Genomic DNA, 27,834 nt, shown 5'->3' with positions numbered 1-27,834 from the left:
ATATAAAACACATCAAAAAGTGAGGGACTGTGGGACTCCAGAACTTTCATTGAGTTCAGCAACAGTTAATACCTGCTCTCCAGGGGACAGAGGGCACATGGACACAATGTCATTCTCTTACCACGTAGGAAACACATGTTCTCTGAACCAGAGAGCCACCAAAGACAGCTAGTGCTGTAAATTTTATTCCTATTAACAGAAATACGACGGAGGAAGGAAGCAACCAAGAGAGCAAGTGAATTAAGGGAAGAGGAGCTCTGCACACAGTTAACCTCCCACCCCAAGGCATCTGTCCTTTGTGACTGCCACTTCTCCACTGTCTGATGCGAGCGAAGGTTTCTCTCACCTCATACTCCTCTTTAAATCCATATCCCTGTCCACGCTTCATCTGGGTGATGTGCTGCAGCAGGTCGGCCACTCGGATGGCTGGCTGGAACTGCCCCCGTGGGTACGACATTTCCACCGGCTCACAGCTCCGGTATGGGTGGGTCTGGATAGTCAAGGTTGGCTGGTTCATCTCTCCATGGCTACTGTCTGTTTTAAAGACAGGGAGGCAAAACAAGCTTTCACCTATCTGTGATTGCCAGTCTCATCCCTGCTCCATTTGTTTCTCCACCACCCCACTGGATGGTGCAGGCAAGAGAAAGAAATCAGTAAGAAACACACACTGCCGACTGTTGCCCAGAAAGACTAGATCACATTCAACTATTTTTTTTTTGTGTCAGAGACAAACCCAGAGGTGGGAATGGAATGAACAGCCAACCAGGCACATGTAGTGAAACAGAAAACGAAGTGTGAGCATTGCATAACGATCCCACTGGGATTACATACCTCTCTTCACAAACCTGCAAAGAACGGGACCAAAAGATATACAGAGATGAGCAAGATATTCAAGCAAGATTTGAGGTGCACAACATGAGATGAGTGAAAGGGGCCCACGTGAACAGCAAACAAACTGTCAGCATTTCAAATAAGCCACACAGGATGTTGGCAGCAAATTAATACGATCTGCAAACTCAAGCCTAAAATGCATGTCAATTGCAAAATTGCAATGTTAGGTAGGAAGAAGTGTTAAACAGATACCTAGTGTGCACAACCTTAACATTTAGGTAAGTCAACTTAACAGATATCATTCTCTTTGGAAGAAACATTTCAAAAACCTCTATCACTACATAGTTGGAATTGTAACCTCTTATACCCTCAAGTAAAACTCCAAAGACATCGCAACACTTCCTGTTGAACTAACAGAAACTTAAATAACCAAGCGAGACTACCAAAATACCATTCTTAAAAAGAAAAAGTCATATTAGGTGAACAGTTCAGGGCTTCATCTACCAGAAATGTCCAGACTGAGTTAACCAAATGAAACACTGCTTTTTTTTTTCCCCTATGATGATAGATAACTAAGGTCACAGAGTCACAGGTTGGTTGAGGTTGAGGCGCCTCTGGGTCCCTCTGGTGCCACCCTGCCCCAGCAGGGCCACCCAGTGCTCCTGCCCAGCTCCACGTCCAGGTGGCTTTTGGGGATCTCCAAGGAGCAAAGCCAAAACCTCTCTGGTCCCTGTGCCAGCACTCTGGGTGCTCCTGGTGGGTTTTTGGGTTCCTTGGTACCTACAGGCCTTAAAATCCTACATGGATTCTTCTTGGTCATCCCCCAAAAGAGCCTGTTAGCAAACTGAAAATATATCCTCCTCCCACCGCCCAATAAAAAGGAAAATGTTGAAGACTGCATGCACAAGGCTCATTTCGTGCAGAACCAAACTGAAAAAACGCTATTGCTTGTCAGCAATAGTACAGTCATGTTTTAGAAGGGATAAAAAATAAATGAATCAAGTTGCAATCTCAGGGTGATTTCTGAGAGACAGAAATATGGCCAGAGTTACTGTAAACACTGCTATCCTTGAGAAATCACCATGAAGTTTTGATCACAAGCAGTCAGGATCTCTGCTCTGTCCCTCATTGCAAAATTGGGCAGGAGCAGACAGATTAGGGCATTAGATTGCCTTTTCAGCAAATGGCAAAACAACGACATGACAAAACTTGACAAATTATGCTCTAGCTGGTTTACTGTTATACTGGAGGTAAGTTATCAAGACAGGCATATGCTGTTCTGGAGGACTACGAGAAGGAGAAAGGAATGACTGCAGTGGATGCACTGCCACAGGACAAATTGATCTCTGCAATACACAGATATAGATGATATAGATATAGAAGATTAGCTATAGATATTGATAAATACATAGATATGGATGATACATAGATATAGATAGATACAGACAGATATAGATAGATAGATACAGATATAGATAGATAGTTATAGATGAGCCTGAGAGATGAATTATCATAAATGCTGAACGCGTCCTGCTGCTTCTGAAACAAACAGCCATCACATCCAGCATCTGCTCTGAGGATGAGGCTACTGGATTTGAAGATTTCTCAAGCCAAGATTCTCATAAGCAATCACATTCCTTAGGCAGTACATGATTTACAGACCTATGGCTCTAGGGAAGCAACCTTCACATACAAAATGTGAATAAATTTGGGATTTAAGGAAGAGTAACATCCAAAGCATTTGTATAATCATCCCCAATGCTCCTGCTAATAATAGTGTGAGAGCTCTGAACAGAGGGAATTTCAAGGCTTATTAATTCCCCTAGTTGGATTTGCTTTCCCAGTGCATCTTTCCTCCCCTATTCCCTATTAACCTCCTGTAATGGAGAGGAGAAGATTTTTATCGCGGACCATTTCCAACAGACATACTATGCTTAATTTTCCATCATTAGGTTTAATACAAACCCAATTTCACAATTGGCTTCTCTGAAGAACCTACAAGTAATGCCACATTTTTATCAGCCCCAATTAAAAGACATTACTACAGCTATATTCAAGAGGGAGACTTAAAACTTATGCATGGTGCTAGGGTTAATAGAGCCAGGGCACATGCAAAGCACAGCCTACTTGTAAAACAGAGCTCACATCAGCTTTTTTGCAGGATATTATTAATTTCTCTCTTTTTCACATTCTTTAATCCTGGTATTTTCAGGTCTCCTCCAGTAGTATCTGAGAGAGGGGTGAAAATAGTCCCCTTTCCAGAATAACTTCCTTCAAACCTGACTGGAAGTAGAAGAAGCTCAGCTGCAAAGATCTGACTCCAGCCTTTAAGTTTATGGTGACAGCTGTGCTTCTGGTCTCTTTGGTCAGACAGAAGTACAAAATCCACTGATTGCAACAGCAGCTCTTGCAGCATCACCTCTCACCCAGCCAAGTGTTTCTCCAAAAAAGAAAACAACCACGTCACACAATCTGAGTCATCCTGCTCTCAACCCTAGAGCACACAGAGCTGACACCGAGCATCACCTCCGCTGGACTTCTGTGACAAACACATCCCAAGTGTCCTCTGCACACTGCCCAATAGAAAACCACAGCCTGAGACCTGCACCAGCTCGGGATGGTTGCCAGTTCTCTCTAAAAGCATCTTATCTGGGACAAGGAAGAGATCAGAGGGGGTTTTATGGAGATAAATTGCTATGCACGAGGCGAGTCTAGCGTTCACATGTTCTGCTAATAAAGCCTGATTCTGGAAACATATTGTTCCTTCCTGGTGTAATCACACCACGAATTGGAACCTGAGCATGGTTAATGAGGCGCCCAGGCAAGGCACTGCCCCTTCCTTCAAGACATGCTGTTCACAGCAATTTGTGAGCAGTCTGGAGGGGAGGCAGTAGTAAATCCGTCTCTCTCTGGGACAGTCAACCAAGGAGCCTTCAAGCACTTGCTTTTCTTCTGCTTTTTTCGCATTGCCCTTCTGCTGGTTGCAGCAATAGCAGGGACCTGTGGCTTCTGGTGCTCCTGTTACTGGAAAAGGCAACAAAAACCACCAGCCCCTCAGCCACGTCACATTCTGCTCCAATTGTTGCACTGATAGCAAGTCATAGAAGTTTACCATAGCTCCTCCTGTCTCCTCCCATCTCTCAACCACCCACCCTGCTTTCTTGGAGTGGGGATGACGCTGAAGTTTTGCTGGTGCCTCTAGAGCACTTGTGCACATCCTGAGTTTTCACTGAGATGAGCAAATTAAGAAAAAAAAAAACCAAACTGTTTTTGAAAGATGCATGAAATCGTTTACAGTAATACTCAGAAACTACAAAACATACAGAGATCGTTTTTTTAGGATGATATTTCACATGCCCTTCTCATTTCTAGTCATACATCTTCATTTTGTTGATAGGAAACAAACCACCAGATTTGACTTCACGCCAAAGACAGACTAGTATCAAGAAATAATCCAAATCTGAAGATTACAAGAGATGGTGATTTCATCCTGACCCCAAAAGTTGTGCCAATGGTTAATTACCCTTGCTGTCTAAACATTTCTTAATTGCAATTTGATTTTGTTTAGCTTCAGTTTCCAGACAGTGAATCTTATTACACCTCCTGTTAGATTAAAGAGCCCTCTGAGTATTTGAAATCTTGACCTATGCTGGCACTGATCAAATCCCTTCTGCAGTTTCTCTTTGATAAGGTAAATCAATTGAGTGCTTCTGAAGTCTCATTTGGGCAGAGCATTCAGGACCACAGCTCCTTCCTACAGCCACCTCCAATTTTCCAAAGTCCTTTTTGTGCAGCCATAAACAAAACAGATATTCTGCGTGCTGCTGGGAACCCACTGTTTGTAATAGGCTCTTTTCTAATACCAGCAGCTGCAACAGCAAAATATTTTGTCAGCTTGCTTGTTAGCCCTTGTTAGCACAACGAGCTCTGTCCCCACACTAAGACGCCTGTTGCCAATGTAGATATTTTGATTTCTGGAAGCTGGCACTTTCATTATCAGTCAAATAGTTCACAGAATGCCCTGGAATTCTGTGAAAGACATTAAATCAATGGCTCACCAGCTCACACATAACTTGCTTGTATGTGGAACTCTTCAGGCATCTCAGCTTATCTGTTTGGGAGCGTAACTGCAGATAATCAAATTTAACAATGTCAACTACACTTTTAATATTCCCAAGTTCTCCCTGCCTATGAAATGGCACTTCTGTGATTATCTGCTTTGCTGGAGAAATAATCATGAACTTGCTGAAGTTAACTGTGAGGTCCTACTCTGCCAAGAGAAACAAAATGGAGTACCACGTGCTGAGAAACGTCCACACAGAGGCCGACGAGGTGACATCTTTCCCCATTTGGTGGGTAACCTTGAGGGCAAGATAATATTGCTTGCCTGCTGCAACAATACCTTCTATTATACACTTTTGTTGCTTCCCAGACAACTAAAATAAATGTCTCCCTCCACAGAATAAAAAAAAAAATACATTTTTCTGTAGATGTCAACGCTGAGATGAAGAGCAGCGGAGAAACAAGAGCCCCAGCCTGCAAGTGGAGGTGTGCAGCCCCGTGCAATGTCTGCTCCTGGGAGAGGACTTGCCCACCAAGGGCAGTTTTCAGGATGGAAACTTTATGTATTCTTTTGCAGAAGTTATCTTGTTTCATATACCTGCCTTTGGTAGTCTGCAAGACAGATATCTAGACACATGCTGTGATGCTGCCTTCAGATTACAAACCTAACTTATACCTCAAGCAACTGAAAGCAATGCTGCTCTGATGTGAGTCTTGCATACACACAGTTTCTTTCAAGAATTTTGCTTTAATATCCTTAGCAAAAAATAAGTAATATTTTGAGTGGTGTTTGTGGTGGATTTTATTGCATGCATGTTCATTGTCTCTACTGGAGTAAGGGCTGGCAATTATTTGACGTCTTCCAAGGTTGACTACAGGATGGCTGATCTCTATTCTCCTTCCACTAGAGAGAAATAAGGTGGCACCTGGTAAAACTAATTTGCTTTTTGAGTGCACCAGGGCTTTATTATAAGGTAAATATCCAGCTATACTATGCTACATAGAATACAATCAGTGGTATGGCAAAGCAAAGTGAAAACATCATTTGCCTAATGATATCAGCTCAGCCATAAAAGGCAAGTTCCTTAACAAAAAGCCTTCTGAGATCAGTTTTGACAGAGCAGAGCATACATTGTTCATTTCAAAGGCTATAAAGAAGCCATGTGGCTGGAGTAAATTATTTGCTCTAGATCTAAAGAGATTTTCTTAACGATAACTTGGTAAATACTTTATCAAGAGCATTTTAATCTTAATAGAACTACTGAAACACAATTATTATTTTTTTACATACAAGAAATCCTTGCTGTAAACGTAAGGAAGATGGTTTGGTGATAGGGGCTGAAAACTGGGACTACTGGGTACACAACGTCACTATGCAGCTCTTCAGATGTGTGTGTGGATTTAGCCAAACCAATGTGAAAAAAGGCAGATCTGCCTGCATTATAAAGTAATTCATTAGCTGAAGTGCTGCTGGCAACTTCAAACCAGCACCCACAGCCAGAAGCCACTAAAGCCTGGGACAGTTCTGATTATCCGTAGTCAGAAAGAAACGTTAAGAGAAGTCCAGCTCAAGCAACAGCCCTTAACATCACACACCTCTGCTGCAGTACAACCTTAGCACAGCAAACTGAAATGAAAGCCTTCCCCACAACCCCTTTGAGACTGACATGTGGCCAAGAAGGCTGCAGATACCACTGAATAGACTGAGCCACTGATTTTTGAATTTTCAATGCAATTTATAAAGTCAGACTTGCTAATGCAGCAATATCAGCTTCTAAATGTCTTTTCTGTTCTTCAGCTATTAGGTTGTGGATAAACCTCGAGCAGGTTGGGTAGGCATGGGCAAAAGTCCACCCAAGCTACAGTACAGTGACATTCAGAGCAAATTGCTAATTTATGTATTTATTTTAATGCAAGCCAGAATTTGTGCAAGATGTCCCAACAGTGAGCTTTCTCTGCTTGTTCCACCCACCTGCAGGGAACCATGAGGCATTACAGTCCTCATCTTCTTCGGGGGGAATGGGGATTCTTAGGATACTCTTGAGTAAGTGAATAGAGAAGAAGACAAGAAGGGATGCGTGCTGGCTCCCCTGAAGAGCCTGCACTGATGTCATTTGCTGAATGGCTTTGACTGCTACTAGCCACACATATTTCCTCTAGAAACAACCTCTAATGTGGTACTATCTCCCCTTCAGGCTTTACATCGGTCATACAACATGGACCTCACTGCAATATTAAAAACAGGGAAATTGCCTCCTTCTCTTTATTAAATACTCTCTCCCCCAGCAAAGATGCATGTGAAGGCCATTAAAGCTAGAGTCTTAGAATCTACAACTCTTAAGATAGAACTACAGAGCTAAAAATACGTGTTACACAGTAGTCAAGTCTAGGACATGGCGGGGGCAGAAAAAAAAAAAAAAAAAAAAAAACCACCCTGTATCTTACAATCAAGAAATCATGCCATAGTCAAGCCTACAGAGTCATCTAGCACGGCAGATACAGAACATTTATTAGCAGAAGGCACAACAGAGGGGAATAAATAGCACTGAAGCACAGGTGGTGCCAGAGTCAGATACTGGTGGTGAGATGACTGATGCCCTTTTTAAGGTCCCTTCTTCTTTCCCAGGAATGAGTATTAATAAACATCAAAAATTAAACTTATTTTGCTCATACAGCATCATCTGATGTCTGGTCAATCTGTCCAAGAGGACAGATTGTCATGGTTTTCATTTGTCTACAACTCACAAGATAGAAATTTCTTTGGTGCTAAGAGCTGTTTTGCAGCACCTGTGGCTGCTCAATGCAGGAGCAACTCAGGGTTGAGCAGCCTGTGTAAAAGTCATGTCTTAAAATGCTCTGTGCTTAAAACTTTTTGTGTGGAAGACAAAGATATCAGTCCTCATTTAGCTTAAAGATAGTGGTTAGTAGGTGCTGAGTCTTAAAGAGTTTTGAATACATAAGCACTTCAATTCCCAACTTTCTTTTTTACTTTTTCTCTCTAAATGTGGGGATTTATAAAGCTCTGTCAGCTTTTCTGGCTTTTGCTTTACCCTGTGAGAGGCATAGATTGACTCTGTCTATTAATGCTTGAGCTTCAGCACCAGAAGTGCACAGTGCAGTTCACTCTCTGGACATGGGCAATAACACCTCCCTCAGATGGGGGTCCCCATTTTCACTGATGCTGAGCAGCATTGAGAATGATTTGACCTCTTCCAGCACAATGCAGGTCTGGGCAATGTTTCTAAAGCACAGTCAGAAGATAAATCAAAAGATAAATCCTCTTTTAGACTTCTCTGTTGACGAGTCCCTGGAAAACAAGAAGAAACCTTCTGGAAATAAGGCTCCTTCTCCATCACTTTAAAACAGGGCTTAGTCGTCGCCATTAGGCATGTTGATATATAGCAGGATAAACTTATGTACTGTGGCAGTCCCTCCAAGCCTCTCTGCCTGCTAGTCTGTAAGCCAAGGCACTTAAGTGCTTGGTTGTAATTTCTTCCTGGTCTAACTATAGGCCTGCAGTGTGCCCAGAGTAATGTTTAAAGCAGACATGGTAGATTACTGTGTCTGGAACTGAACATTTACTGTAGATAATCCAAAATGACAGGTTTCATAAATACCACTGGTTAGATTCTGATCAACTACATATCATCTTTCTGATTCATAGCAGAGGAATTGCCTTCTTCAAATTCCACACGCAGGCAGCATCCTCCAGGGAGAGCCTGAAGTTGTAGGCTGTTATTACTCACTTTCAAGGGTATACCTCCGGTAAGTTTCTGAATAACTTCTTTTTATCAGCTTACAGTTTCTGTCAATTTTGTTCTCTCTGTTAACTTACTGTACTAACACATCTTTAAAAATCCAAGAGCCAGGAGCTGCACACGCTGCTGCATGCAACCATCTCCCTCTGAAGATACCAGTGGCCACAGCACAGCCTGCACCTCTCAGAAGTTGCCTTTTTATTACCCTGCCACATCCAGCATTGACTGCTGCAATATTTAGCATTTAACTCCCAGCAAAGCTGAAGGTGATGGGCCCCTTTCCCAAACCTAGCCTCTAATTTCCACATATATCCATACACTTTGAACTGTCTTTTCTTAAACAAATGTAGAATCAATTAATAATGATAATAAAGCACAAGTGAAGCCGAAGACTTTTCAGTTAACACAGTACATGACCCACGGGATTATTGATGATTTTGAAGCCCAGCTATTTAACATTCTCTCAGTTATTTGCAAGATGCAATGAGCACATTTTCTCTCCAATAAAGGGAGCACAGCATACCTGTCCTCTTACCTAACAGCGTGGTCGATGGAACGGTGTCTGATGATACTTTGAGATGGAATCCCGTTCACCCACACGACACGGGTCATTGAAAATCAACAGAAGATCAATAGGAAAAAAAAAGTTACAGAAAATGAAAACAAGGTTAGCTTCATCTCACACTCAGCAGATTCAGTCTATAGGTCATATTGGGAAATGCACAAAAGCAAAGAAAATTTAGAAATGAAAAAAAAGTCTGGCACTAGTACCTGAGTAGTAGGAATTCAACAAAGATTTGCTCTGAAGGGTTTTGCTTTGGACAGAAAATGAACAAGGAGAGGGTGATGCTAGGTAGGAAAGACATAAGGAAAAGACTTTAGACATATATTAATAGAGAGAGAGAACAGGGAGAATGTCCCTCAAAGAACACAGTAATATGGGATATATAAGGCTTATCAAAATGAATTATATTTTTCATCTCAACATTCATGTTACATTTATTACAATGTCATCATGATGGATTTTCTTTAATATAAGCACTCCAGACCCCAAATATAGTATTATGGTTATTGTAAATCAATATGTTCCTACACATATAGGACTATATTCTGCAGACCTCTTTTTTTTTTTTAACAAAGAAACATCTAAGAGAAAGATCCTTAAAAACAACACCCAGTATACATATCACAGAGAATAAAATGCAGTATTAACAGCAAAATAAGCCTGCTAAGCACAATGTACTCTAGTACCACAAAAATACACAGGCAGGGTAGCAAGATTTTCATTAAAACCATACACGATAAGAAGGGAATTGTTCTTCAACCCAGAACACTTAATAGCAAATCCTATAATCTTTTCCCCTCTGAGATGGGTTCTTTCAGCAGGACATACATCCCTACTTTCTCCCATTTAAAGCATTAGCTTTCTCTGGAACAAATCCACAAATGATTCCCATACTAATCAAATATTTATGGAAAGGAGGCAGGGCTCCACATCTTCTCAGCAGATTCTTTTCTTACTAGCAAATGTATGAGATTGGTTTATATCCACAATAGCATACATGTACATTCTTATGATAATCCATCATTTCTGAATGTATATTCTTTTGTTATCATTTTGCATTCGCTCTTAGACTTACAGACATTTATCTCCTCCTCAAAATGTTGGGAAACATGCTAATACAAATCTCAGTACATCAGAACGATGACAATAGATAAACACAGGAAAAAGTATTCCGTAATCCAGTAGAAGTAGATAAAAGTCAGTATACATCAAAGTAATTTCAGAAGCAATTTTTGTATCTCTAGTAAAAACACCACTTATAAAATTTCAAGTTCTTCTATGGAGTGAATGAAAGAAGGCACTATCCTAGGGAGCTTCATAAAGTCTTCAGAATCACCTCTAGCAGTTTATAGTCAACTAATAATAAGCTTGCTCCAGTTTTGCATTCTTCTGCTACACTTTCAGACTTTGACCATTTGAAAACACATTAAGGTAATCCAGTTTCTCATGGCTTAGTCTGCCTTAACGCATCTCTCACCTGGGACCTCTTCCACCTTCTCCCCTGTCAGTTAGCCTAAATCAGACCTTCCCTGTAGTACACTTGGAACGTGGCCACTTTTCCAGACGTGTAAGATAAGGACTATCAAGAATAATTTGGTTGGCCAGAGTCACAGAGTAAGTCAGCAATCCAAAGTCCACCAATTCCCTGAAATTTGGGAGTGGAAAAGTACACTGGGTCACAGTTTTTTCCAGTAACTGACAACTGTAAATTACTCGGGCATCTAGAAGTAGACACATTGCTTACATTGGGTGAATTCAATCACAAATGTTACCAACAGAGGTTTCTGACATGAACCACATTTGTGAGACAGGGAGGTGAATTCAGACATTCAGAGAGCTCATTCTCAAAGTCAGCCAGGTGGCTGTTGTAGGAGAGGCACACGTACTGCTGCTGCTTCACTGGAGCGACCCACCAGCACCAGTACGTGCAAGACACAGGAGACACTTCCAGATAGGACTTCACAGCAAAGCAAAGATTAAAACTTGATTTTAAGTTCTCTGTACACTGGAATGGCATGAGAAACCACTCTACTCAGGCAGAATGGTGGACATTCCTTCCTATTCTGAAAAGCCTCTCCCTAATTTTATTTTAAAATTTGGTAAAGAAACCAACTTGAAACCAGCATGAAAGACAAAAAAAGGTTTTGTGTCTTTTGAGTTAAATAACACATATATATTACTTTATTATGCTTTATTTTAGAAATTTTGGTTGAAGAAAACATCTCATGGTCCTACAGATGCTCACAATGCATCTTATCTAAAATTGAAAATCATCAAGATCAACTAGATCAACTAGTGCTGTGCCACTCTGAGGAAAATGACACTGCCTTCCAAACTCTCCTGGAAGATAAGGAGCAGTCTCAAATACTGCAAATACTAGCATTTACTTAAGATACATATATATATCTCAACTCAATAACAACTCAATCCAGTCTTGTGTAAAACTTGAAAAGCTGGAATGATGTTGGACTAGTCTGTCTTTCAGCAAATACCTATTCTGATTCCATGTCGTGGCAGAGACACAGGCTGAGTTCATAAAATCTCTCTGGTTAAAACTCTTTCAAGTACCAGCAAGGAACTGGTCTGAACAAGGACTATCATTCTGAGATGGAAACTGCCAGTTGAGATGGAAAGAAGGATGAAGAGTTTCCCTTTGGGCCAGAAATGTTAAGCGTTCATTTCTGTTCCACTTTTCAGCAACACCTGAAGTCTCCCTACTCCACCAGAGAATCAAAGAATTACAGAGTGGTTCGGGGTGGAAGGGCCCTTACAGCCCCTCCAGCCCTCCCCCAGCCATGGGCTGGCTGCCCCCCCAGCTCAGGCTGCCTAGGACCCATCCATATGGGCCTTGGTGCCCTCCAGGGCTGGGGGACTCACGCTTCTCTGGGCAGCAGTGCCAGGACCTCACTGCTCTCTCAGTAAAGAATGTCCTCCTCACACCTAAACTAAATTTCCCCTCTGTCAGTTTAAAACCACTGCTCCCTGTCGTATCACCACACTCCCTGACAGAGTACAGCTTTCCTGTAGGGTACCTTTAGGTACTGGAAGGCCACACTGAGGTCTTCCCGGAGCTCTCTCTTCTCCAGTGTGAATTCTCCCAGCTCCCTCAGCCTGTCTCTACAGGAGAGCTGCTCCAGACCTCCGAGCATCTCCATGGCTTCCTCTAGACCTGCTCCAACATCTCCACATCCTGCTTGTGCTGGGGACCCCAAGCCTGGATCCAGTACTGCAGGTGTGGAGTACTGGATCCTCAACAAGTGCAGAGTAGAGGGGGGCAGTCCCCTCCATCCCCCTGCTGCCCCTTCTCCCCGTTGATGCAGTACATTCAGACTTCTGGGCTGCAATTGCACACTGCTGACCTATGTTGTTTCTCTCATCAACCAACACTCTCAAGTCTTTCTTCTCAGGGCTGCTCTCAATCCACTCCCTACCCAGCCTGTATCCAAAGGATACAGATGTTCCAGATGTACGTTTTACAACAAACACCTCTACCAAGCAACAGACTTCAGATCTGCACACGGCCAATGGGACATGAATTTATGGACAGCATCATTTGCAAGGGCTGATACTGAACATTTCCAAAGACATTCCCTCTCAAGCAATGAGATGGCAGTCAATGAAGGAAGATAAAAGGAGAGAGCAGGGGTATTTCCTGGTCACTGCTACAGTGAACTCAGACTCTCATAACTGAAGTCAAGAAGGAGAAGACGAGTGCCTATCATGAGATATTCACGAGCACTAATTTCTGTTGTGAGGTGAAAGGAACATTTAAGATGAGATGTAACTCTGTTGAGAGAGAGCTGATTTCAAAAGCTAGGATGAACTGCCCCCATAAAACGGTATTAGTTAGCAGGAAAGTTACAAAGTAATCCCATTACGTTATTCAAAAGTAGGAGCAGGCCCATATAAAAGCCCTTAAGTATTAAACTCCATTAAAGTAATTTCTTTTTCCTTTTGAAAGAAAGGCTTTTACTCTTTTTTTTTTCCCCAACTATTTGATCAGCTGCAATCCCATAAAATTCCACACTAGCATGTGCACGCCCTTGCACAGAAGAGAACTTACCTCCAACACCTCAGCATCCTGGACTTAGCAGAAAAAAAATGTGGAGAAATCATGAAGGCTTACTGGTGGTTATTGCTTGTGGATATAAAGAGGAAAAAAATGAAAGGATCAGCCCATGACTTAAAACAGGCTGTGTTACAGAGGGAGGTGGTGATCAAACCTGCAATGGATGTCAGACAAGCAAAGGACTTCCTAATTCAAAAGAACAAAAAAGAAAACCTGAAGGTATGCTTCTTTTACAAAATTAGATATAACATTTCCTATGGTTGCTATTTCAAGCAAATGACTCAGCTGTTTTAATTAGCCTAAAAATATCAAGGAAAAAAAATGAGGTCACATTACATCTCTCATATTCTGGTTGGAAAAAAACAAACCCAAAGCAACCTTTAAAAATCCAAATTCTGAAGAAAAGTGAAAAACTTTGTTTTCCTCATACGTTTCAAACAAACTACCTTCACTGTTCCTAGGCTGCCTGTTACAATGCTGCCCTTTGCTACCCTGTCTTTCAAAGATACAAGCCACTGACAACTCATGCTGTCTCCTTTAGGAGGCAGAGCTACAGAGCACCTGAGAAAATTAGATCTTGAGTCAAGTCAATTTAATATCAGAGAGATTTGCTCACTGCTAGCCTTGATGCTCCCAAACACCTACTTATCCATCTCACAGGTACGTTACATAGAGTGACAGTAGCAATGCATGCAGATGGAATTTGACATGACCTAAAGACAGAGGGAAAAGAAAAATTCACTCAGCCTGTCCCGATCAACCTGAGGTTACAAAGAAAGGTTTCAGTAATAAAAAACATTGTGTTTTGTTTTTTTTTAATTTTTATCATAGGCCTTACCATATTCCTTGTTAGCAATCAGGGGAAAAAATACTTCACTAAAGATGTTAAAAAAATAACAAGAGTTCTAGTATGCATTTTGTTCTCAGAGCTGAACCCTCTTCAAACTATAGGGTAAACGTCAAAAGAAGGAGTGACATTCCCATAGTGTCTAAATTAAAATTTATTTAATATGAAAAGGTTTACAAATCCACCATGCAATCCACCATGCACTCGACCTGGATCTAGCAAGGCTAAAGGATAACTTTGTGCTGCTTTGCCCAGAGTCTTCCAGCTACAGAGGTCTGAGTGGTTTACAATTATTAACTATGATTAGCGTTACGGAACTGGGGACACAGACAAAAGAAGAAATGCTCTCTTTCCACTTCTAACCAAGAGACCACGTTTTCTTTCATAAAAATTCAATACAGAAAATGATGTTTCCATCCTAAACGTCAGCTAAGTGTTTTTACTCATCAACTCACAAAGGAAAAACTATTTCTGAAGAACAAATGAACATGTGCCTGTTTGAATGTCTGATGCAATTATTAAAACAGACTTTATAAATTATTCTCGGTAGATTTAGAGTGAGAAGGAACGCTCCCCACCCAGCTGAGAGTTAAAATAGGGGCAGTGTTAGAGGCATTCCAGCAACTGATTTCTAGCAAGCTTTCACAACAAACCCTCTCACTGTCATTCCCAGCTCCTCAGTGCTGTGCCCATAGGAATTGGTCCTTTCAAGAACCCAGAGCTCTCCAAAGGGGACATATCCATTGCAAGCAAGTTAAACTTACTGAATCCATTAACATCTTGGCAGCTGGAAGAGAAAGCTTCTTCATTGTGAACAGCGCTGAGTTTGGCAGAGGCCTTGTCTGAAGTGGCCACGGGACCCATCTCTCTCTGAGTGCTGGTCTGAGTCTCCTTCTGCTTCTTGGCTAGCTTCCTTTGGGGCATTTTGAAGAGGGGGAGAAATCGAGGTCAGTTTTCCCTCATTAGAAACGAAACAATGAGAAAATATCTCGAAAATCACAATTATCACAGTTGAAGAAACATGCAGGGCACACGGAACCTCACGAGAGAAAACCCCACGGCTTTTTAATGAATTGTGGAGTGAAATCAACGCAGCGATGCCAGTCTGCAAGTCTGGCTGTCCCTCCCAGTAACTCATCGTGCACAAACCCACATCACCCCAGCAGTAGGAGCACTACGTCACCAAAGAAGAGGGAATAAGGAAAGCCCGTGGAGCAGGTGTCATCTGCTCCAGGAAGAGCAGAGGGCACTGGGCACGGGCAGCAATGGGAAGGCTCACTGGAGGTACATGGGATTTCCCCATGTCTTTGGGGGCACCAGTGGGCAGTGCAACCTGAGGCTGTGCCTGGGCAGCTGGGCAGGAGACCCAAGCAGGGCGGGAAGGACGGCGGCCTCTGCTAGAATTTGACCAATTGCTCCGAGGATCGGCACTCAGGGAAGAGTGGGGCAAGTGAAAGGCTGCAATAATTGAAAAAATGACTGCGTTCAGATATGTCCCTTTTCTGGGAATTTGGGTCTTTGAGGAGACCTCAAAGTAGAAACACTGCCAGCTCCAAAAAGAGTAACAAAGCCGAGAACTTAAGAGGCTCCTCTTTTGCAAACACAGCTAATAGTAAGGAAGTGGAGGGAAGCAGAAAAGTGAGCTGCTAAGCTTCCACTGACATTTGACTGCCCTGTGCTTCGTTCATCCCAGAGAGCAAAACTATTTAAAAATGAATGTGTGACATTCTACAGCCCACACCTTGAAAAAATATCACACAAATCCCCAGCACCAGCAAGGAACTTTGCTTACACGGCTTCCGCAGATAAGAAAATAAAACAAAATAAAAGGGAGAAAAACAGATTACTGTAAGTAGGAGCTCCGGGTTTCTCTTTTTCCCCTCAAATGAAAGAAAGAAAAAAAAAATCCTAACAACTAAATCATTTTGCAAAGAGGTTTTTCTTCAGTGAAATGACATGCTTACAGTAAGTACTCCCCGTCTTTTAAACTTCATTAGGCTCTTAAAAGGATATTGCTCGCAACAGGCTTCATTTATCCACAGCACTTGTCAGTGGCATTTACAGGCAGGTCCTGGCACACAGGTGAGCCCCAGCCCTCCTGCGGTGGGCCAGCCACATCCGTTGGCATGGAAGGCTCAAAGAGAACTAAAGCCTCCTGCCCATCTCAGCGAGCAGTGGCTATCTTAAGGCAAGCTGCTGAATCCAGAGCAGGAGAGCAAAAATCTGTGGAGAAGTGTCCAATGTCTGCTGGAAACTTGTGAACAAATGCATCTCTCTCGTCTGCTTAGCCAGCTGAGGTTCAGTCTTGTGCGGTTTGTGTTTTCAATTCCAGCCCACAGCTATTCCAATTGGAAACATAATTATAGAGTGCATACTTAGACCTCACAAAATCTCCATGATATCCACTTCTGTAGATAAAGATGCAAACAGAGGAACCGGCCTTGAATGCTGAAGCAAAAAGCTGGCGTTTAATGATGTTAAAAGCTTTGCTTCCAGCACACAGCGATGCTAGCACAGCCAGATTTATTAACCACGAGCCCCCTTGTTTTGTGCTGCGGTCCCTGAGGTAACAACAATAGTTTGGGAGCATATTAACCCTGCTATGTGGTTATTTTAATCCTTTAGATTTGCTAATTGTACATGGTTATGTGAATTCTTTGGCATCAGGAATTAAAATTTCTCAGCGGGAAGCACTAATCCAAAATACACAAGTCCTTAATAACAAGCACTCTGGACTGCTGGGGTGAGCCATTACACACTACCACTACTGATGTTTAAAAATAGCGAGTCAAAAAGGGTGACTTCCTTATTAAATCCAGATTAAAATGTTTGTGGCCGTAATTACCCCTAAGTCCCATTGCTTGGTTTCCTTTCAGAAATGCCAACAAGCTACAAAGAGCTGGCGAGCTCCTTTCTCTTTCAGTACACAAGCAATACCATTTCTGCACGTTCTGCGCGGGGACGAAATCACCCCAAACCCAAGCCCACGAGTCCCCAAAGGCCTGCTTACAAATCCCTATGGCAAAGCAGTTCTACCTGGTCCTGTAGAAGACAGAGAGGCCCCTAAAACATTGGCTTGAATGCCTAAAAAGAAAAGGTGAGATGAGTTTAAGGTTCTCGACCTAGGAGCCGCAGGCGGCAGCCTCCAGCGCGGGCTGCTCACCGGCGGAGGCGGCTGCGAGCGCAGGGGGAGCGCGCGGGAGAAGCCACAGAAAACCGCTCGGCATCCGACAGCGCTGCGATCGGCTTTCAGCGCGGTGTTATCGCTTCCCACCTTTCTCCCTCGCTCTTCCCAAGGATGTTTAAATTCTTCGTCTAAATTTAGAGCAAAAAAGGAAGACAGATCTCTTTTGAGGATTTCAGAGCTAAGCTTGCCAGACACATCAAGGGGCTCTTGGTTTCTAAATGTGCCTTTTCTGTCTCAGTTGCGTGTCTGGATAGAGTGGCAGCACAGGACTAAGCCTATTTGGTCCTCGCCATCTTTATAATTCGGAGAAAGGATTATAAAATCAAATGACTAGCACTTTCTGGAACGTTAGGGATGCAACTTAAACCCACGGCAAGGTAGAGGGTTATTTGCCAGCATGTCAAAATGCCTTTGGAACTGGGGAAGCATTTATCTGAAAGCACGGTTTCCAAAAATAGGGCACTTGAAGAGATCTCTGCGAATCACTGACATGCTGCATCAGTGACACAGCTCCTGCTCTCCAAACTGACCAGCTTCCCCCAAACACAACAATGGCAACATCCCGAGGAAACTGCTATCAGTGCATTAGTGTCAATCACGGGCTGGCTGCAGGCTGCCTCCGGCATGCAACCAGCACGGGCTGTCACCAGGCACCGAGAAGACACTTTCTGTCTCATGCATTATGCAGTTGCAAAGGGGAAGAAATCAAGGACTGGGCAGATACTTGGAAGAAGAGTCTGATACAATCAACACAGGGTGAAGAGACGGAAATGTCAAAATGTGAATGAGGCGATATTAGCGGCGGTTTTACATTTAAGCGTCAGGAGAACGTGCCAGGAAGAAAACGAGAACCCATGGATGGGGTTTACTGGGTTGCCCTTTTCAGTTCAAGAGGATTCATAAATGAAGAGATGATGTTTATGGGCACAGTACACACACAGGAGCGATGAGACAGAAAGATGCTCAAAGCAGAACAAAAAGAATGAAACCAGCTGCATAATCAGGCAGTTGAAGCTAACCCAACTAAAGCAAGGACAAGAGCTGTTAGCAGTGAACCTGAACTAAGTGCAAATTCAGAAAAAAAAACAACAAGAATGAGATTTGGCTTAGCTATTTTTGAAACTTCTGCTCATCAGAGAATATAAAATGCTGAAACGCTAAATTAAAATTGAGGAACTTCCAGTTTAACAATCCAGGAATACAAATTTAGCATCAAGTAAAGAGCATCCACTACCACGAGCACTCATCAGAAACCTCAAGGAATATTTTCAGCTCAAAGTATTCATAGGATCAGATTCCAGTTTAGCAAAGGCTTGGGTAAACTTCAAGGATTATATTTTTAAAAGCAGCTCTTCTTTAAATTTTTACATCAATTTTACATGCATGAGCGTTAAATCTGTAACTGCCACTCCTAAAAAGCTCTTGTACATGTACGTTGACAGATTTAATTTTAGATGTTTCACAAGGATGGATTATATATACTATAGTGCAGATTTGCATGCACAGGTAATTTAGATATTAGGTATAGATCATGTAACTTAAACATGAAATTTCCTCCTACAGACAAAAATTGCATATTGCCCTCATTTCCAATAAGCAATTTAAGAAAGCTACAGAATACAATTCCTGGCAGATATTTGTGCGCAGCAGCCTGCTAGGAGTACACACATTATTTAATATGAGATCTGCACAAATTAAGGCAGAGATCAACCATGCCAACACCCTACAGGGAGCACTGGAGAGCCAGTGGATCTACAGAAAAGGATCTTCACTCCCTAGATCTGTAGTAGGTTACAAGCTCAACTTGAAGGTGCAGTCCCATTTTTGTGCAAAAAGAAGGTGAGGATTATAGATGGCTCTGCAGACTGTACGACATGGGTAATCCTTTTGCTCTGAGCCAGTGGTGATAAAGGCTCTGCTGCAGTACAGCATCCAGTTCTGCACTTCAAAAGGATGTGTACCAAAGGGACATACACCAAAGCAGAACAAGAAAGGTAAATCTGGAAAACACCACCTACAAGCAAAGGCCAAAAGAATTATGGCTCTTTCACCTAGAGCAAAGACAAAGAAATAGAGCTGACATCTTCAAACCTAGGAGAGGATACCACAGGGAGGCTCTTCTCCTTTCAGCAAGCACTGAAAGCATGAGGAAAGTACTGTAATGGAGGCCCAGGGCTGAACATTTTTTACTCTGCATATACAGACTCAGCATCAAGAAAAACGTAGGGATCAATCACTTTTTGTGGAGTACCTTTGGTCACAGCAATATCCATTTGCAACTAGACAGGTGCACGTGAGAGCTGTGCAGACATAGAACATATTGGTCCAAACTGTTGGCAGAGCACGGTCCTCTGCAAAGCTGAGGTTGGCACTCACCTAACAGACACATTCTAACAAACTCTTGCATGTTTTCTCAATTTTCTTTTTAAGCGTGCTTTAATTAAACTGGCACAGCCACTGATTTATGTCTCTGTTCTTCCAGTATCTAATGAGAAAAAGTTTCTTCTGAACAGTCTGATTTGGCAAGCTGAGCTGTGCAGGCAGATCCCACCATCACTGGAAATACATGAAATATAGGCACATAGGTATTATTTACACGGAAGTATGATCATAAATAAAGTTGTTTTATTTCTTTTCAAATGTCCCACATGTGGTGGAAATAAATTCAGTCCAAATTCTGTTAGTTCAAGAAAATGCAAGTATACATTTACCTCTACAACTGGGGTAGAATATCTTCTACGAAGAGAAGCTCCAAGCTGAAACCATCACCATTACAGTTTGCTTTGAATTACAAGGGGAGCTGAAGGGGTTTCATGCAGTGCAATAGGGTCCTCACTACTCTTGCTGGATCTGGGGCAAAGGGAAGTAGTGCTCTGGCCACTGAATGCTCTCTTCTTACAAATAACCTCAACAGTTCAGGTAAGACACACATGAATTTCTGCATTTACAGAAACACTTCTGTGGTCTAACAGCACTCTTGATTAAATCCCAGTCTGCAACCATCACCCAGCGCACCAGAAGAGAACAACAAAAACAACAGCAAACAGATCCCAAGCAAACAAACAAACAAGAAAAACCAACCCAAAGCAATTTAAAAAGCAAAAGCAAAAAGCTGCAGAAGGTAAAGCACTTCCACTTTTTTTTTTGTTTGTTTTTCTGGTGAGGAAATAACAAAGCCTCAAGAAGTCTTGTTGCAGGGGAAAACACTGAGAAAAGAGATGTCATTACTTGCAAAATCCCCTTTAAAGCAGCTGTAATGCTGCCCATGTTTTACTGCTTCACTTAAGAAAAACAAAAACTTTCAGAGGTGGATGGGCTGTTATCTTACACAGTGTATCAGATCTTACGATGCATTAAATTAGCATGTGATGTGTCAGGGCTGGCAATTCTACAGAAAACTTAGGCAACACTTGTACTGATGTAAATACAGAGCATTTTCAGAGCACTCCTCTGGAAAGAGCTGTGCCTCACTGCAGTGACAGGGCTGCAATGAGCTCATGTGATCCAGAACTCACCATTCTGCATCCTCCTCACCCATCACAAAACCACGAGGACTTAACTCACACCACTGGTACAGCAGGTTCTGGCCAAGGAGCTTTCTGTGCAACTGACTTCTAAGGAAGGGTAAAGTGAAGTACACAAAATGCTGTCATCCTGCATGACACGTGAGAAACAGGGCCTTGCTGGGTTTGTACCTCCACTGCGTGTTAAAGACTTTTATGGCCTTTTCTTTCAACTTATAAACAAAGTGTTGCCATACAAAAACCCCATCACGCACAAAAAAGCCCAGAGGAGCTTCTTGAGAATGAATATTTGGACTGGTTTCACCACAGCTGCAGGTATGTTGTACAGAGAGGTGGAGGAATCTCTTCCACTGGAGACGTTCAAGACCCGCCTGGACACCTACCTGTGCAACCTGGGCTGGGAGCTGCTTTGGCAGGGGGTTGGACTCAGTGATCTCTAGAGGTCCCTTCCAACCCCTACAGCTCTGTGATTCGGTGTGATGCTTAACCACCTTGCCAGGATTGGATTTGACAGTACTGGAGAGCAACAGGACAGTCTGAGGGCAGAACTCAGCCTAGAAACTAGCACAGCCCTGATGGCCCACGTCTGCAAGAATCAGTTATTTCATGATATAAATCTCAGTGACTTTAATAGATAAACTCCATTAAGAATAAGAGTTGATTTCAAGGATTTTGGTCCCTAAGAAGAAGAAATACCAGTACAGCAGATGACAAAAAGTTAAAAGGAATTATCTGAAAGCAGATGATAATTACTCCAGGAAGCACAACTTTGAAGCCCAGAAACTAAAACTAAAAATAGAACAATGCAGTGCGTGTGGTTGTATTTAAAGGTGTGCCAGTAGATGTATTTGAGAACGTGCTTTCCAATACTGTTAACTCAATTCAATTTTGCTTCAGGACTAAAACATTCATATAAGGTCATAGCATGGAAACCAATTTTATTTCAAAAGTCTATATATATTCATATCCCTGCTCTTATTCTCACAACACGTCAAATAAACAGAAATCAAACTCCTGTGTTCATAAGAGGCTGTAGTGATTTCTATTAGCTTTGGCTAACAATTACACAGTCCTTAGCAATTTAAGATTTTCACCTGCAATCATAATGAAACACCCTATTTCAAGTGACATTTGAAACACAAAACTCAATAAAACTTCATTATATGCTCCGTTATGGATTCTCCTGCTCCCTTCCCACACCTATTGGAAGGTCCTTCACACCCTGACAGCTGTTCAGGAGACCAATAAAGAGCTCAGTTTTGCCACATTGCAGCCAACTGTTAATCTGAAACCAAATGCTGCCACGCACAACGTTGATGCTGGAAGTGTTCATCGTGCAGTGTCTATTTCTGTGTTACCTCTACCACTGAAAAGTTCCAGCTAACAGAGTTCATGCTTGATGTGGTACCTAGGAAAGCATAAGCACTGAGCTAAGAACAAGCACTCTGTTTGTTTAGGGTGCATTAGAGTTCTCTCATTTCTATACCCTGACTTCAAATCCCCATTCAGTACTACAGTGGGATGCTACAAACACATAAGCTTGCCTGGTGACACCTCTGGCTCTCCCCTGCTGTGATATGCTGCATGGTGCACAACTGCTTTATTACACCTCTGCAGCCCATCACCACTTGCTTCTGCTACTGCTGAAGTTCACTGCAACCTCAGGCTTTGGTGACCTGAAGAGGTTTGTCTCCACAGTTTTCTCGAGTCACTCTCCTGTTCCCCAAGAAGAAAAGTACAAGTATACCGATCCACTGAAGCCACTGAAAGACAGCAAAGAGACTGCTTAATAATGCCCTTATTTCCTCTGCACAGAGTAATCCTCAGCTGACTGCTTAAAACAACATTGTGGAGCAGCTGTAAAAATGGGTCATACAGGGCTCAGAAGTTGACTTATGATTTTAAATGCACAAATATCAAAATGCAATACAAGTAGGAAACGTTTTGACCACACACTGCCATCAGGAAGAAGATGAAATTGCACGGGTAAAACAGGGACTGCATTTTTCAGGCAATGGTGCCAACTGATAGATTGCTCTGTAACAAGAACAGTAAGGCAGCGAAGGTGGCCACGAACTGAAGCATGGGAAGTTCCACATGCCTGTGTGTGGGGGCTTCTTCATGGTGGGGGTGACGGAGCACTGGCACAGGCTGCACAGAGAAGTGGTGGATCTCCTTCTCTGGAGACGTTCAGGACCCACCTGGACACCTACCTGTGCAACCTGGGCTGGGAGCTGCTTTGGCAGGGGGTTGGACTCAGTGATCTCTAGAGGTCCCTTCCAACCCCTACAATTCTGTGATTCTGTGAAGACAGAACTTTTCTGATGTTCAGAGGAAATGCACTGAAGAGGAAAGGTTGTAGCAGTAAACGCAACCAGTTGGCAGCATCTACATGCTGAAACTGTCCCCGACTTTAAGATAAGCTTCTCTTGAAATCTTTCTATTTATGATCAAATTCTATTCTTGGTGAACGAGTGTGGAGTCTAGAGAAAATGGAGCTACCTCCAACTTACAACTATTTAGCTGGGTAAACCAAGTCTCAACAGGGCATCTTTTGGTTTCTTGGAAACACAGCAAGCTGTGAAGGTCTTTCTACCAATTGTTTTCTGATAGGTCATCAGAAAGCAAGATCGCTCCACAGGTGAACTGGGATCCCACTCTTAAATTCTTTGCCCTGTTCTTAGGATGTAAATTAAACTCTCATGGAAAATAAGTTGACTTCCTCTAAAATGCAGAACATGAGTACATTCATTTCACTGACTTACTGAACATCTTTCACATGTGTCCACAGGTCAAGATGAAGACGAACAGTAGGAACAGGCAAAGGAGGAGGGTGGCAGGCTAGGAGAAACTAACAAACCAGACATGGCCCTTTCAACTATTTTGCCTATGTCAGAGCCCTAAAAGCCAGACAGGCTGCTGCTTGTGAGGGCAATATGGCTGCTAGCTGTGAGAGGTGGAGAGGAGACCTGTTTCTCTCAGCAGTAAAAGCTGCCTTCTCCAACTGCCCCAACTCCCTGGTGACAGCAAAGGCATCCAGGCTCTGTACTTCAAGACTCCTTCATATTACTGATCCAGCCCTGACCTCCTTCTGATCTTCAGACACATGGCTTGGCCCTCATTTCTTTCCAGCCCCTCCATCTATAGATAACAGATGCCCCCAGAAAATTCTGGTGTGCAAAGCATTTTCAAGAGCCTTAACTGCCCTAATTATGCAGCATTGTCGTTAGGTAGGGATAGGTGATTTCGATCTGAAAATCTGAATTGTTTCATCATCCTCTGATCTGAACTGACACTAAGAACCTGGCAGCTCCACAGGCAGGGATATCTGTGGAGATAGTCTCAAGTGCTCATTGCCAGAAACTTTACAACTTTGAAATGCTTATTCCAGGCTTGAGAAACTCCCCAAGACTTATGTTGTGAATTTCCTGGCAGTCTGGCTAAGTGTGGTGAACAACTTAAAAAAAAAAAGTGCAGCTGTTCTGTATACATCCATTAACACTTGAAGAACTATAAATGTAACAGACAGATCTATGGACATTTATGTGTTCACAGGCATAGTTACAGCTGACATGGTGAAACAGGGAAAATATATAAATGCGAAAGAGAAAATAAAACAAGCTACTGGAAAGACAAGAATGAACACAATGGTTAAAAAAAAAAGTGGTAAAAAAAAAAAGAATACAAGAAAGCACCAAATTACCACAGTAAGCATGCTCAAGAAGCACCACCCCCAGCTAGGTACTTACAGGTAATAGGAGTAGGAGTATGCATTTCTTCTAAATATGGACAGCCAGCCAGACGAACAAAATATCCAAATGGAGAAAAAGAAAGAAAAATACATAATTAGATTTATATGAACTCAATGCTAATTTTGAAAACACAAAGTATTTGTGCTACTGCTGGCACTGATCTGCCTTCCTCCTGCTGTCAGGAGCTGTATGTTCACAGGGAATGGATACTGAACTGGAGACAACACACAGGTGTGCTTTCACGTCTGCTACTGACTTGCATCACCATTAATAAATCCCTTCACTGATTTCTTCCTCAACTTGACTGTGACAGCAATGTGGACAATGAAACTTAACTTTCCCTGCGAAGTGCTCTGAGATTTTTGGAATGGGAAGGATTATGTAAGAGCCATCAATATGAATGACAACAAGTAGGAAAGTGGCAGAGCAAAAACATCTCAATTTCAGAATATTTAGACAATGAACAAATTGTGCAATGACAAATCAAGCTTCATCAAACTCTAAAATGCAAATAGTTCATTAACAATTCAAGCATCACTACATATTTATAGACGATCACTGGGGGGATGCATTAGTGTTCTGCGTCAGAGTGATTAAGCTTTTTCTGTTAGTTTTCCACAAAGAACGTTTTGATACAGCAAGACAAAATGAGTCCTGGCAATCAGTCATAACTTAAGAGGTGATGTCATCCCTTTTATAACTGGAGAAGAACTTAGAAAATCCTGTTGCACAACAGGTATAGTGCATGCTAGTATAGGTTAACAGCATAGTATGGGGCAGCACCAGAAGTACCTATCTTGGTCAAGACAAGGAAAAACAATGAAACACAAAATGCAGCTCTTCACACAACTTTAAAGTCCCATCCTTGAAGGTAGTGCAAATACTAGGGAATGCAGACAAGCAGAGATGCAGGATTAAACTGTTCACTTTCATGGCTGTTCTGAGTAAAACTTCCTAGGTACACACAGAAACCAGATCTGCACACAGCCACTCTCTTTGCTATGCACTTCCTGGACGTATCACTGTTTGCACAATTAGCATTCCTTCTCTTGTTAAAAAATACAACCTGCTCCATTTCCTCATACATTTACAGTCTCTTGTCCCTGAAGATTCCCTCTGGGCAAAGACAGCTGACACTCCAAAATGACACACTGTGTTAGGTGGTGGCCCTTGCCATAAACCTGAAATTCAGACTCCAACACACTGAGTTATCTGAATGAGCCCAAAACACACCTGAACACAAGTTGATAACATCATGCCAGAATCCCCTGAAACTCAGAAACTGCATCATAGCAGCACATCGACTGTGGTGTTGTATGGCCACTTCCTGTGAAATCCTAAGCTCCTCTGAACCTCCAAACAAAGGATGTGGATAATGAAATCCCACACTACACACCCTAACACGTTCCTTAATTGAACTCTTCTGCTGTGCCAGGACCAGGCTCCATGCAGCACTACCAGCTGGACATCTTGCTGTACCTTCTGCTTTTCTCATGCCACAGCCACTGGACAAGTGTGATCACTCTAGGCTCAGTTCTCATTAAAAAGCTGTGCATCCTTCTGGCTGCAGGGGACAGCTCTAAAAGATTTATTCCTTAAAGACAAGGCACAGAGGAAGGTAAAGAAAATGAGGATTGTAATTTGGGATTTGACATATCATTTTGGCTCCAATCCACCCACAATATGCAATCAAACATAAGGACTTCCTCGGGAATATTTTAAGACTATCTGTAAAAATTGATCTGAACTATGGATCACTAGAAACATGACTTGATCCTAGAATGCACAACACAACCTGAAGACCCTGCCTATCATCTGTCTTCAGTAAGGAAACAGAAGGTACTGGGGTCCCTGAGCATTCCAGTATACCCTACGCTGACTGTATCCTACAGCTTGGGTATGTTCCGCTCAAGAAACTCTTGACTTTTATTTCATTAGTTTAAGGTTACAACCTAAATCCTAAACCAGAATAAAGAGCTGGAGTTTCGTAGAAGGAACTAACCCTAGACCCCACATAGCCCCAAATCTCCTTTTTTCTTGCCACCAACAGCACTTTAAAGAACTTATTTACAGTGCACCCGTGACAGGCTGTCTGATCCTATTTATTCAGTCTTATACTTAAAGGGTTCAGTAGAGGCTTTGTCTGCTCAAATGCACAAGCCTGAAAAGTCACATTCTTTACTCCAGGGAAATGCAAGTCACGATTACAGAGGAGTTAAAGCTGTCCAGATGAAATACGAATTGACCAGGACCTAATCCTCCTGGGGTGCAAAGTCAAAGGGTATTTCCTCCAGAAAAAGGGTTTACAAATGCCTTGGTTTTCTTGTCTCAGTATGCTTTTACTAACCAGTCCTAGATTCTCTCTCCCACAAATATATTTAATCTATACTGAGTACAAATGGATAAACTCTTTATATTATTAGCAACAACTCGATACCACAAAAAAATAAGGTCCTTCAAGGTATTCTGTATCTAGCTGTTCACTAAACAAAGCGATACATGGAGGCGAGTGATCACCAGCTCATGTGCTGTAAATTAACAGGCCAAAAGGAATTGCTATTTAGATATGATGATGCTGGAGCTGCAAAAACATGTCTCACGTAGCTGGTAGGACCTCAAATCCAGGAAAACGTTTTGACTGCACCATGAACCAGCACCACCACTGTGATACCTGCCAGCTCCACTTCAGGAAAGTGCCCTAAACGTATCTAATTATTTTTCAGCATTGCTGCCTTGCAAGATAACTGTCTCATACAACTGTCTCTCAGGTGCACACACCCGGAGAGCACACACCTCCAGAACCTCTCCGTGCACTGTAATAGCCTCTAAAAGGGAGAAGGTTTTAAAGTCAATCAGCCAGATTATTCTTCCAATGGCACATATTCCGGTGGGTAAGTTGGCAAGTGGCAGCAAGCTGCCCAAGGGATGCTGCCTGCTGACTCTGCCTGTCTGCATTCACAACAGGGAAGCACGGGGCTCATAAGGGTACCCCTCTTACTGAGCTGCTGGCAGACTGCACCACAGCAAAGACTGTCCTCAAGTAATTAATTCCCTGTTGTCATGACAAATCATGACATTTTTCCCCAGAAATATATGTGACTTATAGTAATATCATCTTTTGTTTCTGTCCCAGGTTATCAACTCTTAGCATCTATGAAACACACCAGGATGTTCAGAGGTGGCATTACTCTGTATGTCATGATGGGTTTCCTTCTAAGTTTCACCTTTCAGACTGTAAA

The 27,834-nt window shown here is 42.4% G+C and overlaps 1 protein-coding gene across 2 annotated transcripts in view; it reads right to left on the bottom strand.

Moving 5' to 3' along the window:
- The window catches only part of PTPRT (protein tyrosine phosphatase receptor type T), a 409,415-nt gene that overhangs the window by 32,943 nt on the left and 348,638 nt on the right, over window positions 1-27,834 (bottom strand). The window contains exons 16-21 of one of the 2 annotated variants that reach the window (XM_065754165.1): window positions 24,593-24,622; window positions 17,169-17,216; window positions 14,897-15,045; window positions 9,423-9,500; window positions 9,187-9,222; window positions 347-534 (exon numbers count right to left, since the gene is read on the bottom strand). In XM_065754165.1, coding sequence (XP_065610237.1) covers window positions 347-534; window positions 9,187-9,222; window positions 9,423-9,500; window positions 14,897-15,045; window positions 17,169-17,216; window positions 24,593-24,622 — 529 coding nt within the window. Of the gene's footprint in view, window positions 1-346; window positions 535-9,186; window positions 9,223-9,422; window positions 9,501-14,896; window positions 15,046-17,168; window positions 17,217-24,592; window positions 24,660-27,834 lie in introns of both variants that reach the window. The other variant, XM_065754164.1, reaches the window with a different exon arrangement.

Source organism: Cyrtonyx montezumae, unplaced genomic scaffold, assembly GCF_038088225.1.
Source record: "Cyrtonyx montezumae isolate F1298 unplaced genomic scaffold, pur_monq_1.0 scaffold_9, whole genome shotgun sequence".
In the NCBI taxonomy this organism is placed as follows: domain Eukaryota; kingdom Metazoa; phylum Chordata; class Aves; order Galliformes; family Odontophoridae; genus Cyrtonyx; species Cyrtonyx montezumae.
The sequence above is the reverse complement of the archived record's forward strand: the minus strand, read 5'-3'. Positions and strand labels throughout refer to the sequence as shown.